The following is an 18,653-nucleotide window of genomic DNA, read 5'->3' as shown; positions in this document are numbered from 1 at the left end:
GGCAATTTGATTTGGTCCTGCTGAAACAGAAAATATCTACCCTATCTATTAAGCTTGCCCCCCCCCCCCAAAGTTTAGTTTACAAGGCAATAAAGACATTGGAGGTAGGGGGGAGACTACAGGAATCTTGTGAAATTTTCAGCACTTAAAGGGTGGTAACTTAGAATTTCATCTGGAAATCCTGCAGCAGAATGTGCTAAACAGGTGACAGGAGGCCCCACCCCGCGGCACAGGTCACTTTCACTGTCCAATTTACTATGTTTATTTGGCAGAAGGATCCCATGGGAGTTCAATGTTAACTCTCAGGTGCTATTGAGAGGAAAGTGGCCAGTTTTCTTTCTTCTTTTTTTTTGTATGGGATCATTTTCATTCAAGTCAATTCAGCAAGACATTCTATTCTGAATTAAGCCAACAAAGGGCATAGTCTTTGCTCTGACCTAAGGTGTGATCAGTGGGAAAGCTGGGATTGGCTCTAGGCTTTTGCAGGACTTTAATAGGTGAGACCTTAACTTCGAATGCTTCTATATTCCTCCCTTGTATATGCAGTGGCTATGGAAATGACCTCAAATTTTATGCTCATATTCCTTCTGAGTTTGTGAAAGGGAAAAACCAAACAGATTTTCAGTTCTATTCTCCAGTAGGAAAGACTGTGTAACTAATACAATTGGGGCAGGGCCACTTTGCTTTCTGACCTGGTTGAAAACAGGGAACACGTTGTTAAGTGTTTTCTCTACAGGGATTAAATCAGGACTAGTAAGATGCTTATCAAGAACAGGGGGCTTTGAACAATGATGTCTTCAGCTGTGCACAGACAGTAGGAGTATAATTCAAAACCATTGGCTTGAACACTGCACTTTGAAAACCTGAGAGAAAAACTCAGAGCACTCTGCCACACTTGCCAAGAATGGCCACGTGAACCCAAGCCTTGTATGGACAGAGTCCTGGTGGTCTAGTCCCCCTTCCCCTAAAAATATCCAAACAACAAACTGATTTTTGTTCTACTATATGAGATCAAACTTCTCCAAAAGAGTGAAGTTGCCTTATTACATTTTCATGTGTGCATAGCTCAAGAATTATTCATTTATGTTGTATAGAGTCAAGAGCCAATTCCAGACTAAACTTCTTAATAACTAAGAGCTTTGCTCAGCTATTTTGTAGTTGGAATGTATTTTATGCCCTCATTATTCCATTTCTTTTTGTCCCAGTCTTTGATAAAGCAAGCAGTTTCAGTATTGGTACATATGTTTCCACACAGCACTATGATATCCTCAGGGTAGATGCTTTTAGTAATGGCATGTTAAGTCTTTATTTTTATAGTTTTAAAGTCTTAACTACATCATGTGGCTACTCCCAGGAAAGAAAGCACTCAGTCAAGATACAATTGTAGATGTCTTAGATGTGATCTAAGATGCTCCTTCAAAGCTAATAAAATGCCTGGTGTTCTAACAAGATTTGTATAACAGTGTCCTGGCCTGATCCAGAGGGAAGGAATTTTTTGGTTGTCCATTCCCTACCCCTACTTCCTTCTAGATCAACAAATCAACTTCTCATATTTGCTTTCTAACTAGAAACTAAGACATCAAAGCAAAAATTAACTGGCTTCTTGTAATGATGATAGCAACATTTTGCAACTACATTAGTTAAAATTTGTTCCACATAGAAAAGTAGTATTAACTATTCATTTAGTAGTGAGGGAAAGGGTGTCCAAAAAAGAAATGTACTCTTTACCTAACTTATGTTGTAACCGTAGCCCCTTTAACCAGTGTTCATCACCTTTCCAATAACAATGAAAAGTTTTTAAATAAACTATCAATTCAGCAACTCTGATGGCCAGAAATGTATATATATATATAATAGATATTATATATCATTTAAAATTATTATTAAAATTCCCTTTCCGCTAAGGGCTTTAACAACCAGTAAACCCAAACCAGTCTTCCAACTTGATAGGAAGAGACTTAAATTCTATATTCCCCACTCCTGCAGATTTGAGCAGTATTGTAGGATTCATGTAAACATGTGTGCATTTAAAAATCATTCCTTAATTCCAGTTATCCCCGGCCCAGCACTCACTTAAAGCATTTAATTGCTTTTGAAGGTAAAGGTACTGGTTTTCATTGCAAAAGAGCAGCCATTCCTGGGTTCAGAACAGAGAGTCTGGGCGCGCTGGCTCGTCAGACCCTCCTTTGCCCTTGCCTTCAAAAGCAGCAGAGTGGTAAATGAATCTCTGCCCAAAGAAGTATGTTCCTGAAACAATAGCCAGCCCTCTTGGGTGAAGTCACCTCCCAGCACCCACCAAGAGGGAGCTTCCACAGTATTTAGGACCGTGAGCCCAACATACCATAATTGTCCTGTTTAAAAAAAAAATCCTGAAGTTTCCATCAGAAGCATTCTCCTTTAACAGTTACTTTTTCCAAAGACTTTCTATACATTGCTAAAATGTACTCCCTTTTTCAAAAAGAAAAGGGAGTATGGGGAGCTTTGTCTTGGTCTAGCAAATTTCCTTCTCTCCAGACTTGCAGGGCCCTTTCAAAAAAAAAAAAAAAAAAGAAAAGAAAAAGAAAGCAAGTCTGCTTCAGGTTCCTGGGCTGCAGAGGTCAGCCCAGCCATTTCTGCTGGGGGCGAAATGGCCTCTCCTGTGCCCTCAGGATCATTTTAATTAGCCATACATTCTGCAGTACACAAAGGTCTCCACTGGAGCAGATGGCTTGTGGAGGTAGCGGCTGGGCTATTGTGGGCCAGGTCTGTGCCAGGTCTAAAGGCTACAGATGCTGGCCTGCCCTAGGTACTGGAAGCTGGGGTTCTGAAGAGACTTGAGCCATCTGCTCCAAAGTCTACCAAAGCAGGTGTCCCTCCAAAAAAATATTTCTCAAACTAGTGTCGCCTGTGTGGCACTCTCAGCTGTAACTCAACCTCAGAGCTGGCCTCAGTGGTCAGTGTGACATTGAGAGACTCCACCCTTGGGATGGGTGCAGGATCTTCCTTTGTTTGCCTGGGAGTGGGGGTGGGGTGGGGATCTGCTTTCTGAAGCAGCCACTTTGAGGTTTGGCAACCTCTGACCTTCTATTGGGTTTGCTCTCAATAGGGCAGTTGGCCAGTCTACCAGGCATGGTAATGACAAGGCACAGGGCAGCCCCTGTCAGCTGTGGCTGCCCAGGGAATTCTGTCGGTATGGAAAGGACTGTCCCTAGTGGGGGTTGGGATCCTAAATGGCCTCAAAAAGATTATGCAGCATTATAACCTCCGCTGTCACAAAGCTGTGAATTTTTTTCTTCTTTTTTTTTTTTTTTGCCAGTCCTGGAGCTTGAACTCAGGGCCTGGACACTGTCCTTGTGCACTTTTTGCTCAAGATTAGCACTCTGCCTTTTGAGGCACAGAACCACTTCTGGCTTTTTCTGAGTATGTGGTACTTGGGAATCGAACCCAGGGCTTTGTGCATGCCAGGCGAGCTCTCTACCACTAGGCTATGCTCCTGGCCCTTTTTCTTCCATTTTTATTAAAGTATAATTAAGTACATCCTTACTGTCAACAACAGGATTACAAAAAAAAAGTCTGTCAGATGTATGAATACAATTTGGGTTTTATTTATTTATTTATTTATTTATTTATTTATTTATTTTTGTCGGTCATGGGGCTTGAACTCTGGGCCTCGGCACTGTCCCTAAGTTCTTCAGCTCAAGGCTATTGCTCTGCCACTTGAGCCACACTACCACTTCTAGTTTTCTGGTGGATAATCGGAGACAAGAATCTCATGGACTTTCCTGCCTGGGCTGGCTTTGAACTGAGCTCCTCAGATCTCAGCCTCCTGCGTAGCTGGTTTTACCGGTGTGAGCCACCAGTACCTGGCACAATTTGGGTTTTTCTTTCCAGGAAAGCCACCAATGATTTGTGGACCTTCTCTATGTCAATGTCAGGCTAATACCAATAATACAGTAAAATACACAAAGCAGAAACTGCTAACAGGATGTTTTGAAAATATGAACATTGTGAAATGATTAAGTCAAGCCAATTTGTCTATCAAAGCTATAGGGTTTTTGTTGTTGCTGCTTTTTTTTTTTTTTTTTAGAATCTCTTCTGGGTCAGTCTTCAGGCTGACCCTGGACTATCTTCTGTTTCCTTCTGCTGTCCTTGCCCTAGTTTTGACCTAGTTTTTGTCTTTTTTCTTAACATGCTTGAAACAGGAATAGTAACTAATGCTTCCTTCCTTCACAGATGCTTAGCCCTTAAGTCATAGTAGATCTGATTCCAGATACAAAGTACTTTCAAAAGTACACTTTTGATATTGCTATTTTCTTACCCATGGGGACACTGAGACACCTGCAGTTCAGATACTTTTCACAACTGGCCTTGCTGATTACAGATGAAGGTGAAAATGGGCCAAGAAGTTCCAACCCTAAGTACCTCCTTGTGGCCAAACCGAAAAGCAAGAATTAACCTCGTAAGTGCCAAGTGCACCTCCTATTCCATCCCTGACTCACAGGTGAAGTAAGGTACCAAGGGGGGGCCAGAAAGTGGCTAAGCCATTCTCTACCATGTCCAATGCTTAGCTACTTGATGATTCACCTCCAGAGTCAAGAGAAGCTGAAGTCTGCAGGTACATGTTTCTTGCAGGAAAACATGTACCTGCAGTAATGTCCAAGGGAAGACATGAAAAATCTCTTCTTTGTGCTCAGTGTTGTAAGGGCTCCTCCTTCCTCCCACTCTTCCTGAGATTTTCATGATTACATCCTTTCCAGGGTTCCTGGCAGATCTCTGCCTAGCCACCTGCCAGCTTTCCCCACTCTGGGGAGCCATCAGCAATTAAAGGAGCCTGTTTCAAAGTGACGTCTCCTCTTATTGGCCGGTTTCAGTAGCTGAATGATCTAATCCCTCCTGCCTCCTAACCTGCCTTTCTCCTCCTCCTTCCTCAGCTTTTTAATTGGAACCAGCAGGAATGAAAATAAATGAGCCATGAATGAATTGAATCCCCCACCCCAACCTGGCAAACAGCAACTTAATAACAAGCAGTTAGCCACCACAGTGCTTCCCCCCTCCCACTTATTAAAGGAACAGACCAATACTGGAAAAGGAAAAACATAGCATTTCTGGGTGATACGCCCAGACCCTCTGTTTCCAGCTGGGGTGGTCTTGGAATAAAAATGTAGCCATTAACATAAGTTTACTGCTATTAGCAGAATGCTCCTAACTAGACCTGTGTTTCTTACAGAGGGTTCTGGGGAATGTTTGAGAAAATGTTACTGCTGGCGATTAGCATATATTTAATTAACCTTTATCTGGCCACTTCCACTTGCTTTAAGAGTTGGTGTGAATTAATTTAAAGTGCTGATTGAAGGTCAAGAAGCTGTGCCATACCTGGCATTGTTGTGTTGAACTGTCTCAAGATAGTCCCCAAGGCAGGTCTCAGATGTTGGTCTGTGATCTTGCCACAATCCGCTGTGCTTGGCATCAGAACCCTTCTCCCGCCTGAGCCACGCATGGGCTTCCCATCAAGGCTTCTTCCTCCATCACAGAACAGGAGGGAGTTGCAGGTGTTGGGGAATAGGGCTTCCTTCCCAAAGGGAGAGAGAGCCTCTTCCCTCCCCCTCTCACCCCAAGTCACAGGAATTGGGTTACAATTTGAGAGCATTTGGGTAAAAGAACTAGTAAAGGCTGTGCCTACTTGTGTTGTACAAACAGCATTTATAACAATGGAAGAAATGGGAGAATAGTTGTCTCCCACGGTATCCGTTTTTAGTGTTTATTTCCTTCCAGTCTTTGTCTAGTTATATAAATATTTTTGCCAGTGGTAATCATAGATCACGTTTTTTTTCTTACGGTCTTTTCATTTATTAGGATGTTTTTCCATGGTTCCACATGATCTTTTCATTATGCTTTTAATGACTTTATTATGCTTTATGCCCCATTGTTGCATATATAACTTGTTTTCAGTGCTTTATTGTTTAAGAAAGTGTGGCTGTGTACATATATGTGCATATGGCATTTTTCTTTCTTTGATTTTTTTGTCTTTGGACAGTAGGTGGGATTATCGGATGAAATAGTATAAACATTTCTGTTGCTTTTGATACATAAAACCATTTCATTGCCTAAAGTATAATATCCATGTATGTTGCTCGCCATCACATCAAAACAGGCCTGTTTTAAATTTGTAATCATAGTAGGAATTATATCTTACTTTGCTAATTGAGTAAAAATAATTGTGATTCCCTTGGTGGTCTAATTTGATATTAAGATGAACCATTCCCTAAATTTGTTTCATTTTACTTTTTAGGGGGAGGAAAGCAATACCAGGGTTTGAATTCTAGGTCTCATGTTTGCAAGGCAGGTGCTTTATGGTTGTACCACACCTCCAGCTTTAATTTTGTTGCCTCTCATATAACTTGTCTCTTTTATATGCCTCTGTACTAGAAAATTACCTTTCTTTCTCTTTTTTCCCTCCCTCCCTCCCTCCTTCCCTCCCTCCCTCCCTCCCTCCCTCCCTCCCTCCTTTCTTTCTTTCCTTCTTTCTTTCTTTCTTTCTTTCTTTCTTTCTTTCTTTCTTTCTTTCTTTCTTTCTTTCTTTCTTTCTTTCTTTCTTTCTTTCTTTCTTTCTTTCTTTCTTTCTTTCTTTCTTTCTCCAGTCCTAGGGCTTGAACTTAGAACCTGGGTACTGTCTTTAAGCTTTCTCAAGGCTAGCACTCTACCACTTCCAGCTTTTTCTATGTATGTAGTACCAGGGAATTGAATCCAGAGATTCATGCGTGCTAGTCAAGGACTCTACCCTAGGCCATGCTCCCAGCTGAGAATTGTCATTTTTCTTATAAATTTCTATGACTAATAGAGACCCTGGTCTTAGCCAATTGAATCCTTTACATCTAGGAACAGTAATGAAAATTAATTCTGAAATGGTAAATTTAGTCTATATTAGATACACCTGTGCCCAATAAACATAACATTTAATAGTCCTATTGTCTAGTATACACTTTTAAACACTTTAGTTTTGCTGTACTAAATTTGTGCTACCTTATAAATGAATAAAGCTAGGTAAAAAGCTGGGCATGGTGGCTCACGCCTGTAAACCTAGCTACACAGGAAGCCAAGATCTGAGGATCAAGGTTCAAAGCCAGCCCGGGCACTAAAAATTGTGAGACCCTTATCTCATTAAACACTAGAAAACAGAAAGTGGGGCTGTGGCTCAAGGGTAGGGTAGTAGCCTTGAGCTGAAGAGCCCAAGGATAGCACCCAAGTCCAGGGGTAGGGCAATAGCCTTGAGTTTAGGGACAGTGCCCAGTCCCAAAGTTCAAGCCCCACGACAAACCAACAACAAAAACAAACAAAAACGACTGAGGCAAAAGAGATCAGAAACATTTGCCTGAATCCTAGGTGCTAGGCAAGCAAGGATTCAGTACCAGGCAGTCTCCACAGTGGTCTCTTAGGGATAAGAACTGGGTAGATAAAGCAGTAGGAATGGATTGTCTTACTCAGCAAACACTGGAAACAGTCTCAGGGAATTGTGGTTCTCCAAACTTACTGCTTTACTACTTTAACACACATTGAGAAATAAATGAGCAAACATAAGGCAACTTTGGCTTGGCCACATGTCCTTTATTGCCTTAGAAATTGTTACCAAGGATTTAATTTTGTGTTCTTGCCATTTTTTCCATATTGGTTTCTCCAATTAAAGAATCATCTCCTGAGCCAGGTAATGCTGGTTCATACTAGATCCTAGCAGATCTGGAGACTGAGATCCAGAGGATGGCAGCTGAAAGCCAACCTGAGCAGAAGTCTATGAGACTGCATCTGCAAAACTAAGTAGCAAAAAGCCAAGCTGGAGGCATGGCTCAAGTAGTATAGCAAGCTTGAGCAAGTACATGACCCTTAATTCAAGACACAGTACTGCACTGTAATTTTTAAAAATCAAGTAGGGTACCGGCGGCTCACTCCTGTAATCCTAGCTACTCTAGAGGCTGAGCTCTGAGGATTGCAATTTGAACAGACTGCAATGTGAGCAGAAAAGTCTTTGAGACTCTTATCTCCTTTAGCACCAAAAATAACGACAACAACAACAACAACAAACCAGAGGTGGAAGTGGGCCCAAGTGCTAGAACACTAGCCTTCAGCACACTAGCTCAAGGACTGTGCATAGGCCTAAGTTCAGGCCCCAGAACCGGAATACACACACATACACATACATGCACACACATCATCCCTGCGTGTAGTTTGATATGTTTTATTTCACCCAATGATTGTTAGATAATAAACTCTAGGTTCTTTTTTTTTTTTTTGGCCAGTCCTGAAGCTTGAACTCAGGGCCTGGACACTGTCCTTGGGTTTGCTCAAGGCTAGCACTCTACCATTTGAGCAGCAGCACCACTTTTGGCCTTTTCTGTGTATGTGGTATTGAGGAATCGAACCCAGGGCTTTGTGTATGCTAGATAAGCACACTCCTGGCCCAACTCTGGGTTCTGTTTTATTACTCAAGCTGTTTTTTTTATTATTATTATAAAGGTGATATACAAAGGGGTTATAGTTACATTAGTCAGGTAATGAGGATATATCTTTTTGGACAATGTTACCCCTTCCCTCCCTCTCTCTCAGTGTTTCCCTCCTGTCCCTACCCACAGGTTGTATAGATAGATCATTTTCAACATAGCGTATAGTGAATAAACTGTTTTTATTTGCAGGCATATTTAACTCTAGATTGTTTAAATTCTGAATTATGATTTCTCACAATTTTCATTGCCAAACTGTGGTAGACATTTAACTAATTTTTCATTTTCTCTGGATAAAGAAAGAAACATGGAGAGACACACTGTCAGAATGTTTTTATTAATGGGACTTCATTGATCAAAAGTTTGTTGTGTGTGGTTTTTTTTTTTTTTTTTTTTTTTGCCAGTCCTGGGCTTGGGTTCAGGGCTTGAGCACTGTCCTTGGACTTTCTCAAGGCTAGCACTCTACCACTTGAGCCTCAGCACCACTTCCAGCTTTTTGCTATGTATGTGGGATACTGAGGACTTGAACCCGGGTCTTCGTGCATGCTAAGCAAGCACTCTACCACTAGGCCAAACTCCCGGCCCCCCAAAAGTTTGTTTTTGTGCTGGTGCTGTAGCTTGAACTTGGGCACTATTCCTTAGCATTTTTACCCAAGTCTAGCACTCTGCCAGTTGAACCACAGCTCAACTTCTGTCTTTTGGGGTGGGTATTTGGGGATAAGAGTCTTATGGACTTTCCTGCTGAGGTTGGGTTGGAACTGTGATCCTTAGCTTTTAGTCTCTTGAGTAGATAGGATTACAGGCATGGGCCACCAGTGCCCAGCTTTGATTGTAAGCTTTATATCAAAGCAGTTCAGTGTTGACCAAAATTGATGACTGAAGACACTGGAGCAGTGCTTTTGACTCCACTGCTCTGTTCCTGCCCCCTGGGCCTCTGTCATCCACCAGTCTAGGCAATGTCTGTCAAAAAGTAAGCTGAATGAAATTAGAGCCATAGAAAAAACAAAACTAGGCCGGGAGTTTGGCTTAGTGGTAGCGTGCTTGCCTAGCATGCACGAAGACCTGGGTTCTATTCCTCAGTACCACATACATAGGAAAAAAAAAAAAGCTGGAGATAGTGCTGTGGCTCAAGTGGCAAAGCACTAGCTTTGAGAAAGCCCAAGGACAGTGCTCAGCCCCTGAGTTCAAGCTCGAGAAATGGCAAAAAAAAAAAAAAGAAAAGAAAAGAAAAACCAAAACTATGGGAAACAAAGTTGACACTGTGCCCTACTGATTCAGGTATCCATATATGTTAGTGATTGGGACTTCTAGTTGGTTTGTGTGATGGTGAACTTAAACATTCTGAGTTACAGTCTTTTGGCACCTTCTGGGTGGCAAGCGTCATCTGAGCATTCTTCATTGGAGTTTCAGTGCAAGTGAGGGGAATTGGTGCTATCTTGGGTATCTTCCAAGTAAAGCTCTGGGATGGCTGTGGATGATTGTCACTGAAGGTTGTAGGGGTACTGAGAAGGTAGAGAAGAAAGGAGCTGTGATCAGGATGCCAAAAGAACCCAGCTCACACCTGGGTTGGTTTGAACCATGAATAAGGTTGTGAACAGGTTATGCCGTGTCCTCACACATGCAAAGGACATAAATTCGCTGAGATCCTGATAAGATTCCTGTTGTGTTGGTGAAGTCCTGCAGATGACTTTTTTTTGTTGTTGTTGTTCATGGGGCTTGAACTCTGGGCCTGAGCACTGTCCCCGAGCTCTTCAGCTCAACGCTACTGCCCTACCCCACTTGCCATTTTCTAGGAGTTAATTGGAGATAAGAGTCTCAGGTTCTTTTGTGCTTTGAAACTCGATCCTCAGATCTCAGCCTCCTGAGTAGCTAGGATTATAGGCATGAGCCACTGCGCCCGGCAGGTATGCCCTCTTGATTGGCTGGGTAATTGAAGGGAACCCACCTGGATGGGGACAGGCATTGGTGGGTCCTAAATCACATGACTCACCAAAATGTGTGATTTCAGAGCCATGGGATGGTGTGAGAACTGCAGGGACTTTTCTCTCAAGAAGTTCAAAAGCACACTAATTGGCTCTTTTGCGTTTTCTAGCACTGGGAGACACAACGCAGTGAGGAGTATGAGGCAGAAGGTAAGAGCTGGATGTTCCTTGATACCCATCAGGAGGGAAGGATGGGACCTTCCTAGGGAACTCTGATTCCCTCCTACATCTTATCCTAGATCCTAGGTAGGAATTAATATTAGGACCTACAACAACACAAAATCCATCGATACTCATAGTTTTTAAATCCACCCATTGATATCATGCAAGAACTGGCAATTACAACATACCATTCCACTTAATGGGCTAAGTTTCCTCTATATAGACTTTCAAATTAATTTATAAGCAATCCTAACTTAACAGCAGCGTACTAAAATGTGTCCCTTGCAAGTTAACAAATGTACCTAATAAGCAGAACATGTCTGTCCTGTGACCACTAGAGGGTGATGAGGTTCAGCTAACAAGCTCACAGCCCACTTAGTTCCTTACATGGGATTCACTGTGTTTAAGTGTAATTACAACCTGGTCTCCAGATCTCCAGTGTGGAAAGACATGGCAGTGATGTCATTAGAATAGAAATGATACTAAGTGAGCACTTCAGAGTTCTTCCAGGCACACAAAATTGAGCTAGTAATTTTCTAATGTTCAAATGATGACTTCTACAAATTTTAGAAATGAGGGCATTTAATAGAAAATAGACTTAGTGTTTAAATAAGTAGATGGATCCTTGTCCATCTACTTGTCAAATAGACAAGGATATTTCCTGTATAAAACTTACACTTCATATAAAATTGGAAACTTGCAGCTTGCATCCTTTACTCTTTTTTTTTTTTGGACAGTTGGGCTTGAACTCAGGACCTGGGCACTGTCCTTAGAGACTTTTTGCTCAAAGCTAGCACTCTGCCACTTGAGCCACAGCGCCACTTCCAGCTTTTTCTGTGTATGTGGTACAGAGGAATTGAACCTCGGGCTTTGTGTATGCAGGGCGAGCACTTTACCACTAGGCTACATTCTCAGTCTCCCTTTATTCTTTTTTCAAGTTGGATTGCTTGGTTTCTGGATGGCAGAATGATCATATGTAAAGATTTGGGAAGGAGCAAACCTGGAGGAATTCATGAGGAAATTATTTCCTTCTCATTAAAAAAAAAAATGCCTAATGCTAGGACTGGTGTCTCACACCTATAATCCTAGCCACTCGGGAGGCTGAGATATGTGAAGATCATGGTTCAAAGCCAGCCCAAGCAGAAAAATCATGAGACTCTTATCCTCGATTAACCACTAGAAAACCAGAAGTGGAGCCCTAGCTCAGAGTGATAGAGCACGAGCCTTGAGCTGAAGAGCTCAGGGACAGTGCCCAGGCCTTGAGTTCAAGCCCCACACCAACCAAAAAAGAAAAAGCTGTAGTCCTAACACTAGGATCAAAGTAGAAATGAAAACAGCCTATAAATTATAGTTGAGGCAGGGCATATAAATCTTGAGGATAACCAGGCGTTGGTGGTTCATGCCTACTATCCCAGCTACTCAGAAGTCTGAGATCGGAGGATCATGGTTCAAAGCCAGCCCTGGCTGAAGAGTCCTTGAGACTCCTACCTCCAGTTAACCAGCAAAAAGCCAAAAGTGGAGGTATGGCTTTACGTGGTCGAGCTCTAGCCTTGTGTGAAAAAGCCATGCAAGAGCTAGGCACTGAGGTCAACCCTAGTGATGACACACTTACACACACACACACACACACACAGGTTTGAGGGTAGCTGATAATCACACAGCAGTCTAAGCTCAGTTCTCAGCTGCAGTGAAGCAGACCCTGTGTGCTGTTCTGTAGGAGGAAATGCTTCGTATTCAGGTATGATCGCCATTCAGCAAAAAAAAAAAAAAGTTCCTGTGCCCCCCTACCCCAGAAAACCACGATTCCATAACATTGGACCCTCAGAACCAAATCAAAATGGGATCAACACTTCCAGCCTTTTTTTTTTCATATAATATTTTCTTCCAAATGTGCAGTTTCCTTTGCAAATGGCCCTCTCTTTGCAATCCTTGAGAGACCACACAGTGTGTGTTTTGATTCCAGGCCAGTTAAGATTTTGGAACCCAGATGACTTGAATGCCTCTCAGAGTGGGTCTTCCCCTCCTCAAGACTGGATAGAAGAGAAACTACAAGAGGTTTGTGAAGACCTGGGGATCCCCCGTGACGGTCACTTGAACCAGAAGAAGCTGGTCTCCATCTGTGAGCAGTATGGCCTACAGAGTGTTGATGGAGAGGTGAGGACAGCAGTGGCTTTGATTTTGCAGTATGGCTGAAGAAGGAACGCCTTGCAGGCTGCTAATGGCAAGGAACTTTTAGGAGGCCCCAGGCTGGGAAAGGCCATGTCTTGGCTTCCTGCAGTTTCTGAGACCAGTTTTCTTTTTTCTTAAGAAGTCACTCTAAGAGAGTTTGTTTCCAAAAAAAAGTTGTGTTGTGTTGTAGATAAATGTTTAGAACAGCTGAGCTTTTTGGAGCACATAGCTGTGCCAACATGTTATTAAGAGGCTGGGAGATGCTGGCTCAGCACATCTACGCATCAGACGTATTTATGGAAGTGGCAATCATAGAGCAAGATGCGGGAGTGTGCGGAGGAAGAATTAAGCAGGGTGTGCCACACATTTGAGTTGGGAGAATATTTTGAAGCCTAGGCTGCTATGATTAGGTTTTTGGAAAGACAAGTGTTGTCTCTAGTTCTGAGGTAGATGGAGGGTAACAGGACAATCTTGCTCACTGAGGATAAACAAGCTGTTTACCTGGCCAAAAGAGCCTTGGCCAGGTAGAGCAGCCAGGCACTCTAGGTTTTACTTTCTGGTCATTTGCAAATGGAAAAGGATGACTGATTGTTTAGAAAATACAGAGAAGAATCTTCAAAGAGCCCCTAAACAATTCTTGGGTAAAACTCTCTGCTTAACATTTCCTCACTGCCCTCCTGCCCCGACTTTTTTTCCCCCTCTTTCTTTCTTCTCTTTCTGTGCTATTTTTTGAGTCACAAAATAAAATTTATTCTCCTAATTTATAAACCTGGATAGTTCACAGGCTCATGGGTGTTTTTCCCAAGAAATATTACACAGGCTTAGATTATTTAAGAACACAACAACAACAAAACCCCCAGAAAACCATTCTTGCAATTCTTGCCAGACAGAGAGCTGCCCTAAAACCTAAGACAAAAAACAAATAACACCTTTAGTTCTTTTCCTCTGGTTAAAGATGCATAAAGGATTGTTCATTGGGCATACCTTTGACTCTGAGGCGTTGTTTTGTCTTAAGAAAAATCATCTGTAGAACTTTTCGCTGTTAGCTTTAAACCAGGGGAGCTGAGAAATCAAAATGATGTCATTAACATAGAACTTGAGATCTAAGAATTTTACAAGTAAAAACAATGTAAACTTCAGTGCCCCTTCATTTTGTGGATACAGTTAGGTCACTGTATTTACAGTTCCTGAGAAGGAAGTGGATCACTGTCTTAGGACCACAGTTTTGCTTCCCAGAAGTAAGGATAGCTGAAGAGCAGGGATAGCAAACCCCCCCTCCAATGTCATACATATTGGCACAATGTCATACAAATTGAATTTTGTGGCACGTGATTTTCAAATGGGAGAGCTTTCAAAACTCCCCAGCTAGGTGCTAGTGGGCCATGCTTGTTAGTAGCTACTACTATAGCTACTCATGAGGTTGAGATTGGAGGATTGCAGTTTGAAGCCAGTCAGGAAAGCCCGTGAGACATTTTGTCTCCAATAAACTACCCAAAAAACCAGAAGTGGTGCTGTGGCTTAAAGTCGTAGAGTGCTGGCCTTGAACAAAAGGATCTCGGGAACAGCGCCCAGGCCCTGAGTTCAAGCTCCAGGACCAGAAAAAAAAAAATTAATTAATAAGTCCCTAGATCTAGCTGCATCTGGCAAGCAGCAAGATGGAGCTAGGTCATATGGAGAGGGCAAGGTGCCATGTATTGAGCTTGTTGATCCTCTTACCACTTTCCAATGTCCTAAAACCATACTTTATCTATTCCTATCACCTTGCAGGTGTCTAGGGGTATTGGCTTATGATCCCTAGCACTAAGATTCTGGAGATGTTAAAAAGGGATTTTTTCTTTAGTGTGTGTAGAGGGAAATAAATTCCATGTTCTGAGAATAGAAGGACATCAAATTATAATTTTATAGGCTTAGGAACAACAGTGGTTCTGATTTTTGTCATCCAGAATGGGGAGTATGTTATTTTAAGTGAAGTATTTAAAACATGTGATTACTGTTTTTCTAGATGCTTGAGGAAGTATTTCATAACCTCGATCCTGATGGTACAATGAGTGTTGAAGATTTTTTCTATGGCTTGTTCAAAAATGGAAAATCTCTTACACCTTCAGCATCTACTCCTTACAGACAACTGAAAAGGCATCTCTCCATGCAGGTGAGAAACCAGCAGGAAAGATTTTCTTTGTAAAGAAAAGTTAAAGTGCTGGGAGTTTGGCCTAGTGGTAGAGTGCTTGCCTAGTATGCATGAAGACCCGGTTCAGTTCCTCGGTACCACATACATAGAAAAAGCCATAGTGGTGCTGTGGCTCAACTGGTAGAGCCTTGGCCTTGAGAAAGTTCAAGAACAGCGCTCGGGCCCTGAGTTCAAGCCCCAGGACTGGCAAAAAAAAAAGCCAGAAGTAGAGCTCTAGCCTTGAGAAAGCCCGAGACCATGCCCAGGCCCTGAGTTCAAGGCCCATGGCTGGCAAAAAAAGAGTTAAGCTGGTGCCAGTGGCTCATGCCTGTAATCCTAGCTACTCAGGAGGCTGAGATTCTAAGGATTGCAGTTCGAAGCTAGCCCAGACACAAAAGATTGTGAGACTGTTATCTCCAATAAACTACCAGAAAATTGAAAGTGGCTCTGTAGCTCACATGGTAGAGCACTAACCTTGAGCCATAGAACTCAGAGACAGTGCCCAGGTCCAGAGTTCAAGCCCCACGAGAGACAAAAAAAAAAAAGTTAGACCCATTTAATATTTGTTAATATATTAATTTGTTGTCTGAATAAAATTCTAAGGAAAGAGTACAAAACAGAAGGAGAATAAGAAAGAGTAAACCATTAGGAAAGATTAAAAAAATGACCATAAATAAGAGTGGAACAGCCCTAATTTTGCTGTGTGTGTGCATGTGTGCACACGCACTGGTGCTAGGGACTGGATTTAGGGCCTGCATGCTGTCTCTGTGCCTTTCATGCTCTACCATCAGAGCCACATCTCTATTTCTAGCTTTTTGGTGGTTAATTGGAGATAAGAATGTCACACTTTCTTGCCCAGACTAGCTTTGAACCAAGATCCTCAGGTCTCAGTCTCCTGAGTAACTAGGATTTCAGGTTTGAGCCACTAGTGCTCACCCACATACTTCTGATTATTGCTGTTATTGTCATTATCAGGATTTGAACTGGTAGCCCCTTAAGTTTGAGCCATATCTCTGGCTTATAATAATGCCTCTTCACATCAACTCAGGGTCAAAAGAAACCTGATATTGTTTGTCTGTGGAAAAGAATCATCATTAGAACAATCCTTTTTAATAAGTTTTCTAGGCGTGACTCATTGAGAAAGAGGGATCAAAGGCACTGCATGACTCTTTCCTTCCTCCTTTCTCCTCCTCCTTCCCCACCCCCTAGAAATATAAGTTAATTTCTGTTCTCTAAGGTCAAGACTGACCAGTTTTAGTCTTGGCCAGCATCTACGTGAAATGCCTGCAGTCCAGCTAAGGTTGGTCATCTTTCTTCCTCCAGTCTTTTGATGAGAGTGGACGTCGTACCATGACCCCATCAGCAAAGACAAGTACCATTGGCTTTCGGGTCTTCTCTTGCCTGGATGATGGGATGGGCCATGCGTCTGTGGAGAGGATCCTGGACACCTGGCAGGAAGAGGGTATTGAGAACAGCCAGGAGATACTCAAGGTGTGTTGCTTAAAGGGGAGAAAAGTAGCCAATTGAAGAAGGGTTGAGAAGTGTGTTTTTTTAAAACTCTGATTTAGTTCCATTTCTTCTTAGTGATTATTCTGTTCATAAAACCCCAGAGATTAAGAGGTGACTTCCCAGTCTCTCTAGGAGTCTGTTGACTGCTTTCTACATTTTTAACCCCAAACTATTAACATGACAAATTCTCTTAAGTAATCTCTGGCTGTTAAGAATTGGATTTATACCAGTGTGTTTATTTATAATCCCAGATAATTTTTTCCCTTGTGGTGGGGATTAAACTCTGAACCTCACGTTTGCCAGATAGTTGTTCTACCATTTGAGCCCCTTTTTCATTGGTTATTTTTTTTGCCAGTTCTGGGGCTTGAACTCAGGGCCTGAGCACTGTCCTTGGACTTTTCTCAAGGCTAGAGCTCTACCCTTGAGCCACAGCACCACTTCCAGCTTTTTTTTTTCTACGTATGTGGTACAGAGGAATTGAACCCAGGTCTTCATGCATGCTAGGCAAACACTCTACCACTAGGCTAAACTCCTGGCCCTGTATTGGTTATTTTTTTTTTTTACCAGTCCTGGGCTTGAACTCAGGGCCTGAGCACTGTCCTTGGACTTTCTCAAGGCTAGAACTCGACCACTTGAGCCTCAGCACCATTTCCGGCTTTTTTCTATATATGCGGTACTGAGGAATTGAACCCAGGTCTTTGTGCATGCTAGGCAAGCACTCTACCACTAGGCCAAACTCCCGGCCCTGCATTGGTTATTTTTAAGGTAGGGTCTCGCTTTATGAGTGGACCAGTGTGGATTTTGATCCTCCTACTTTTGCTTCTCTGAGTCTGTAAGGATGACAGGTGTGGGCCACTGCTCCCGCCATTGTGCCTAGCTGATTAGCCCTACCACCTTGCCAGGAATGGATTGAAATGGAGTTTCACAAACTTCTTTTTGTCTTTAAATTTGTTGGCTTTGAACTCAGTCACTTGGCCTCCCAAGCAGCTAGGAGGATTTCAGGCTTGAACTACCATGCTCAACTTCAGATAGGATTGTTTTTTAAAAGCAAACAAAAAACAATAGTCAGCTGGTGTGATGGCTCATGCCTGTAGTCCTAGCTACTCAGGAGGCTGAGATCTGAGGATGGAGGTTCAAAGCCAGCCTGGGCACTAAAGTCCATGAGACTCTTATCTTCAATTAACCACTAGAAAACCAGAAATTGCACTGTGGCTTAAGGGGTAGGGTGGTAGCCCTGCCCCTTGGACAGTGCCCAAGCCCAAAGTTCAAGTCCCATGAACAACCAAAAAAAAAATACAAATAATCATGTTACTTGAATTTTGAAAAAAGTATTTGTAGTTGAAAAAAAAATTAGTTACCTTCTAGACTGAAGATTCTTCCTGCGCAATCACTGTAGGAATGTAAGCATTGACCTTCTACGATATGTGTAGGTCTCTTAGTCTATATAATCTTTACCATTTTTGCTCTCAGAAGATAGAATTTGTACTGTCTGGAACTTACTCCATCATGTTTGATTTTTAGGCGTTGGATTTCAGCCTGGATGCAAATGTTAACTTGACAGAACTGACACTGGCTCTTGAAAATGAACTTTTGGTCACCAAGAACGGCATTCACCAGGCAGCTCTGGCCAGCTTCAAGGCTGAGATCCGGCATTTGTTGTGAGTTGAGCAGAAGATTGGCCTGCTGCATTTCCTATACCATCCTCCACAAGCCTCGAGATACCTTCCATGAGCTCCCCTCCATTCCATGCGCCAGTGTGGCTCTTCTTCATCTGCCCACTGCACAAGTCTCCCTTAAACTGTGGGGAAATGAGACAGAACTTGACTTGTTGGTTTTATTTTGTTTTTTAAAGGAACCATGACATGCCCTTTTTGATTTGGGAGTTTGGTTGTCTTGGTTTTGGATTTGAATTGAGCAAACCAGACAAAAGGGGTTCCCCCAGCCCATAGAAACTTGTTGCTTAGGAACAGTCTCCCATTAACTTACTTCATTTCTGATTCTAGGGAACGGGTTGATCAAGTGGTCCGAGAAAAAGAGAAGCTACGATCAGACCTGGACAAGGCCGAGAAGCTCAAGTCTCTGATGGCTTCCGAGGTGGATGATCACCACGCAGCCATAGAACGGAGGAACGAGTACAACCTCAGGTGGGACTGCGCAGGGTGAGAGGTTGAGTCCTTTACCCAGCCTGCTTGCCCA

General features: G+C 42.5%; 1 protein-coding gene across 1 annotated transcript in view; it reads left to right on the top strand.

The window, feature by feature from the left end:
- The window catches only part of Nin (ninein), a 118,303-nt gene that overhangs the window by 47,095 nt on the left and 52,555 nt on the right, over positions 1 to 18,653 (top strand). The window contains exons 5-10 of the mRNA XM_090345077.1: positions 10,561 to 10,600; positions 12,576 to 12,766; positions 14,784 to 14,930; positions 16,272 to 16,439; positions 17,979 to 18,115; positions 18,461 to 18,601. Coding sequence (XP_090201203.1) covers positions 10,561 to 10,600; positions 12,576 to 12,766; positions 14,784 to 14,930; positions 16,272 to 16,439; positions 17,979 to 18,115; positions 18,461 to 18,601 — 824 coding nt within the window. The remainder of the gene's footprint in view (positions 1 to 10,560; positions 10,601 to 12,575; positions 12,767 to 14,783; positions 14,931 to 16,271; positions 16,440 to 17,978; positions 18,116 to 18,460; positions 18,602 to 18,653) is intronic.

Source organism: Megascapheus bottae, chromosome 14, assembly GCF_031878675.1.
Source record: "Megascapheus bottae isolate mThoBot1 chromosome 14, mThoBot2.hap1, whole genome shotgun sequence".
In the NCBI taxonomy this organism is placed as follows: domain Eukaryota; kingdom Metazoa; phylum Chordata; class Mammalia; order Rodentia; family Geomyidae; genus Megascapheus; species Megascapheus bottae.
Note: the sequence above shows the minus strand (reverse complement) of the source record. Positions and strands in the feature narration are given on the sequence as shown.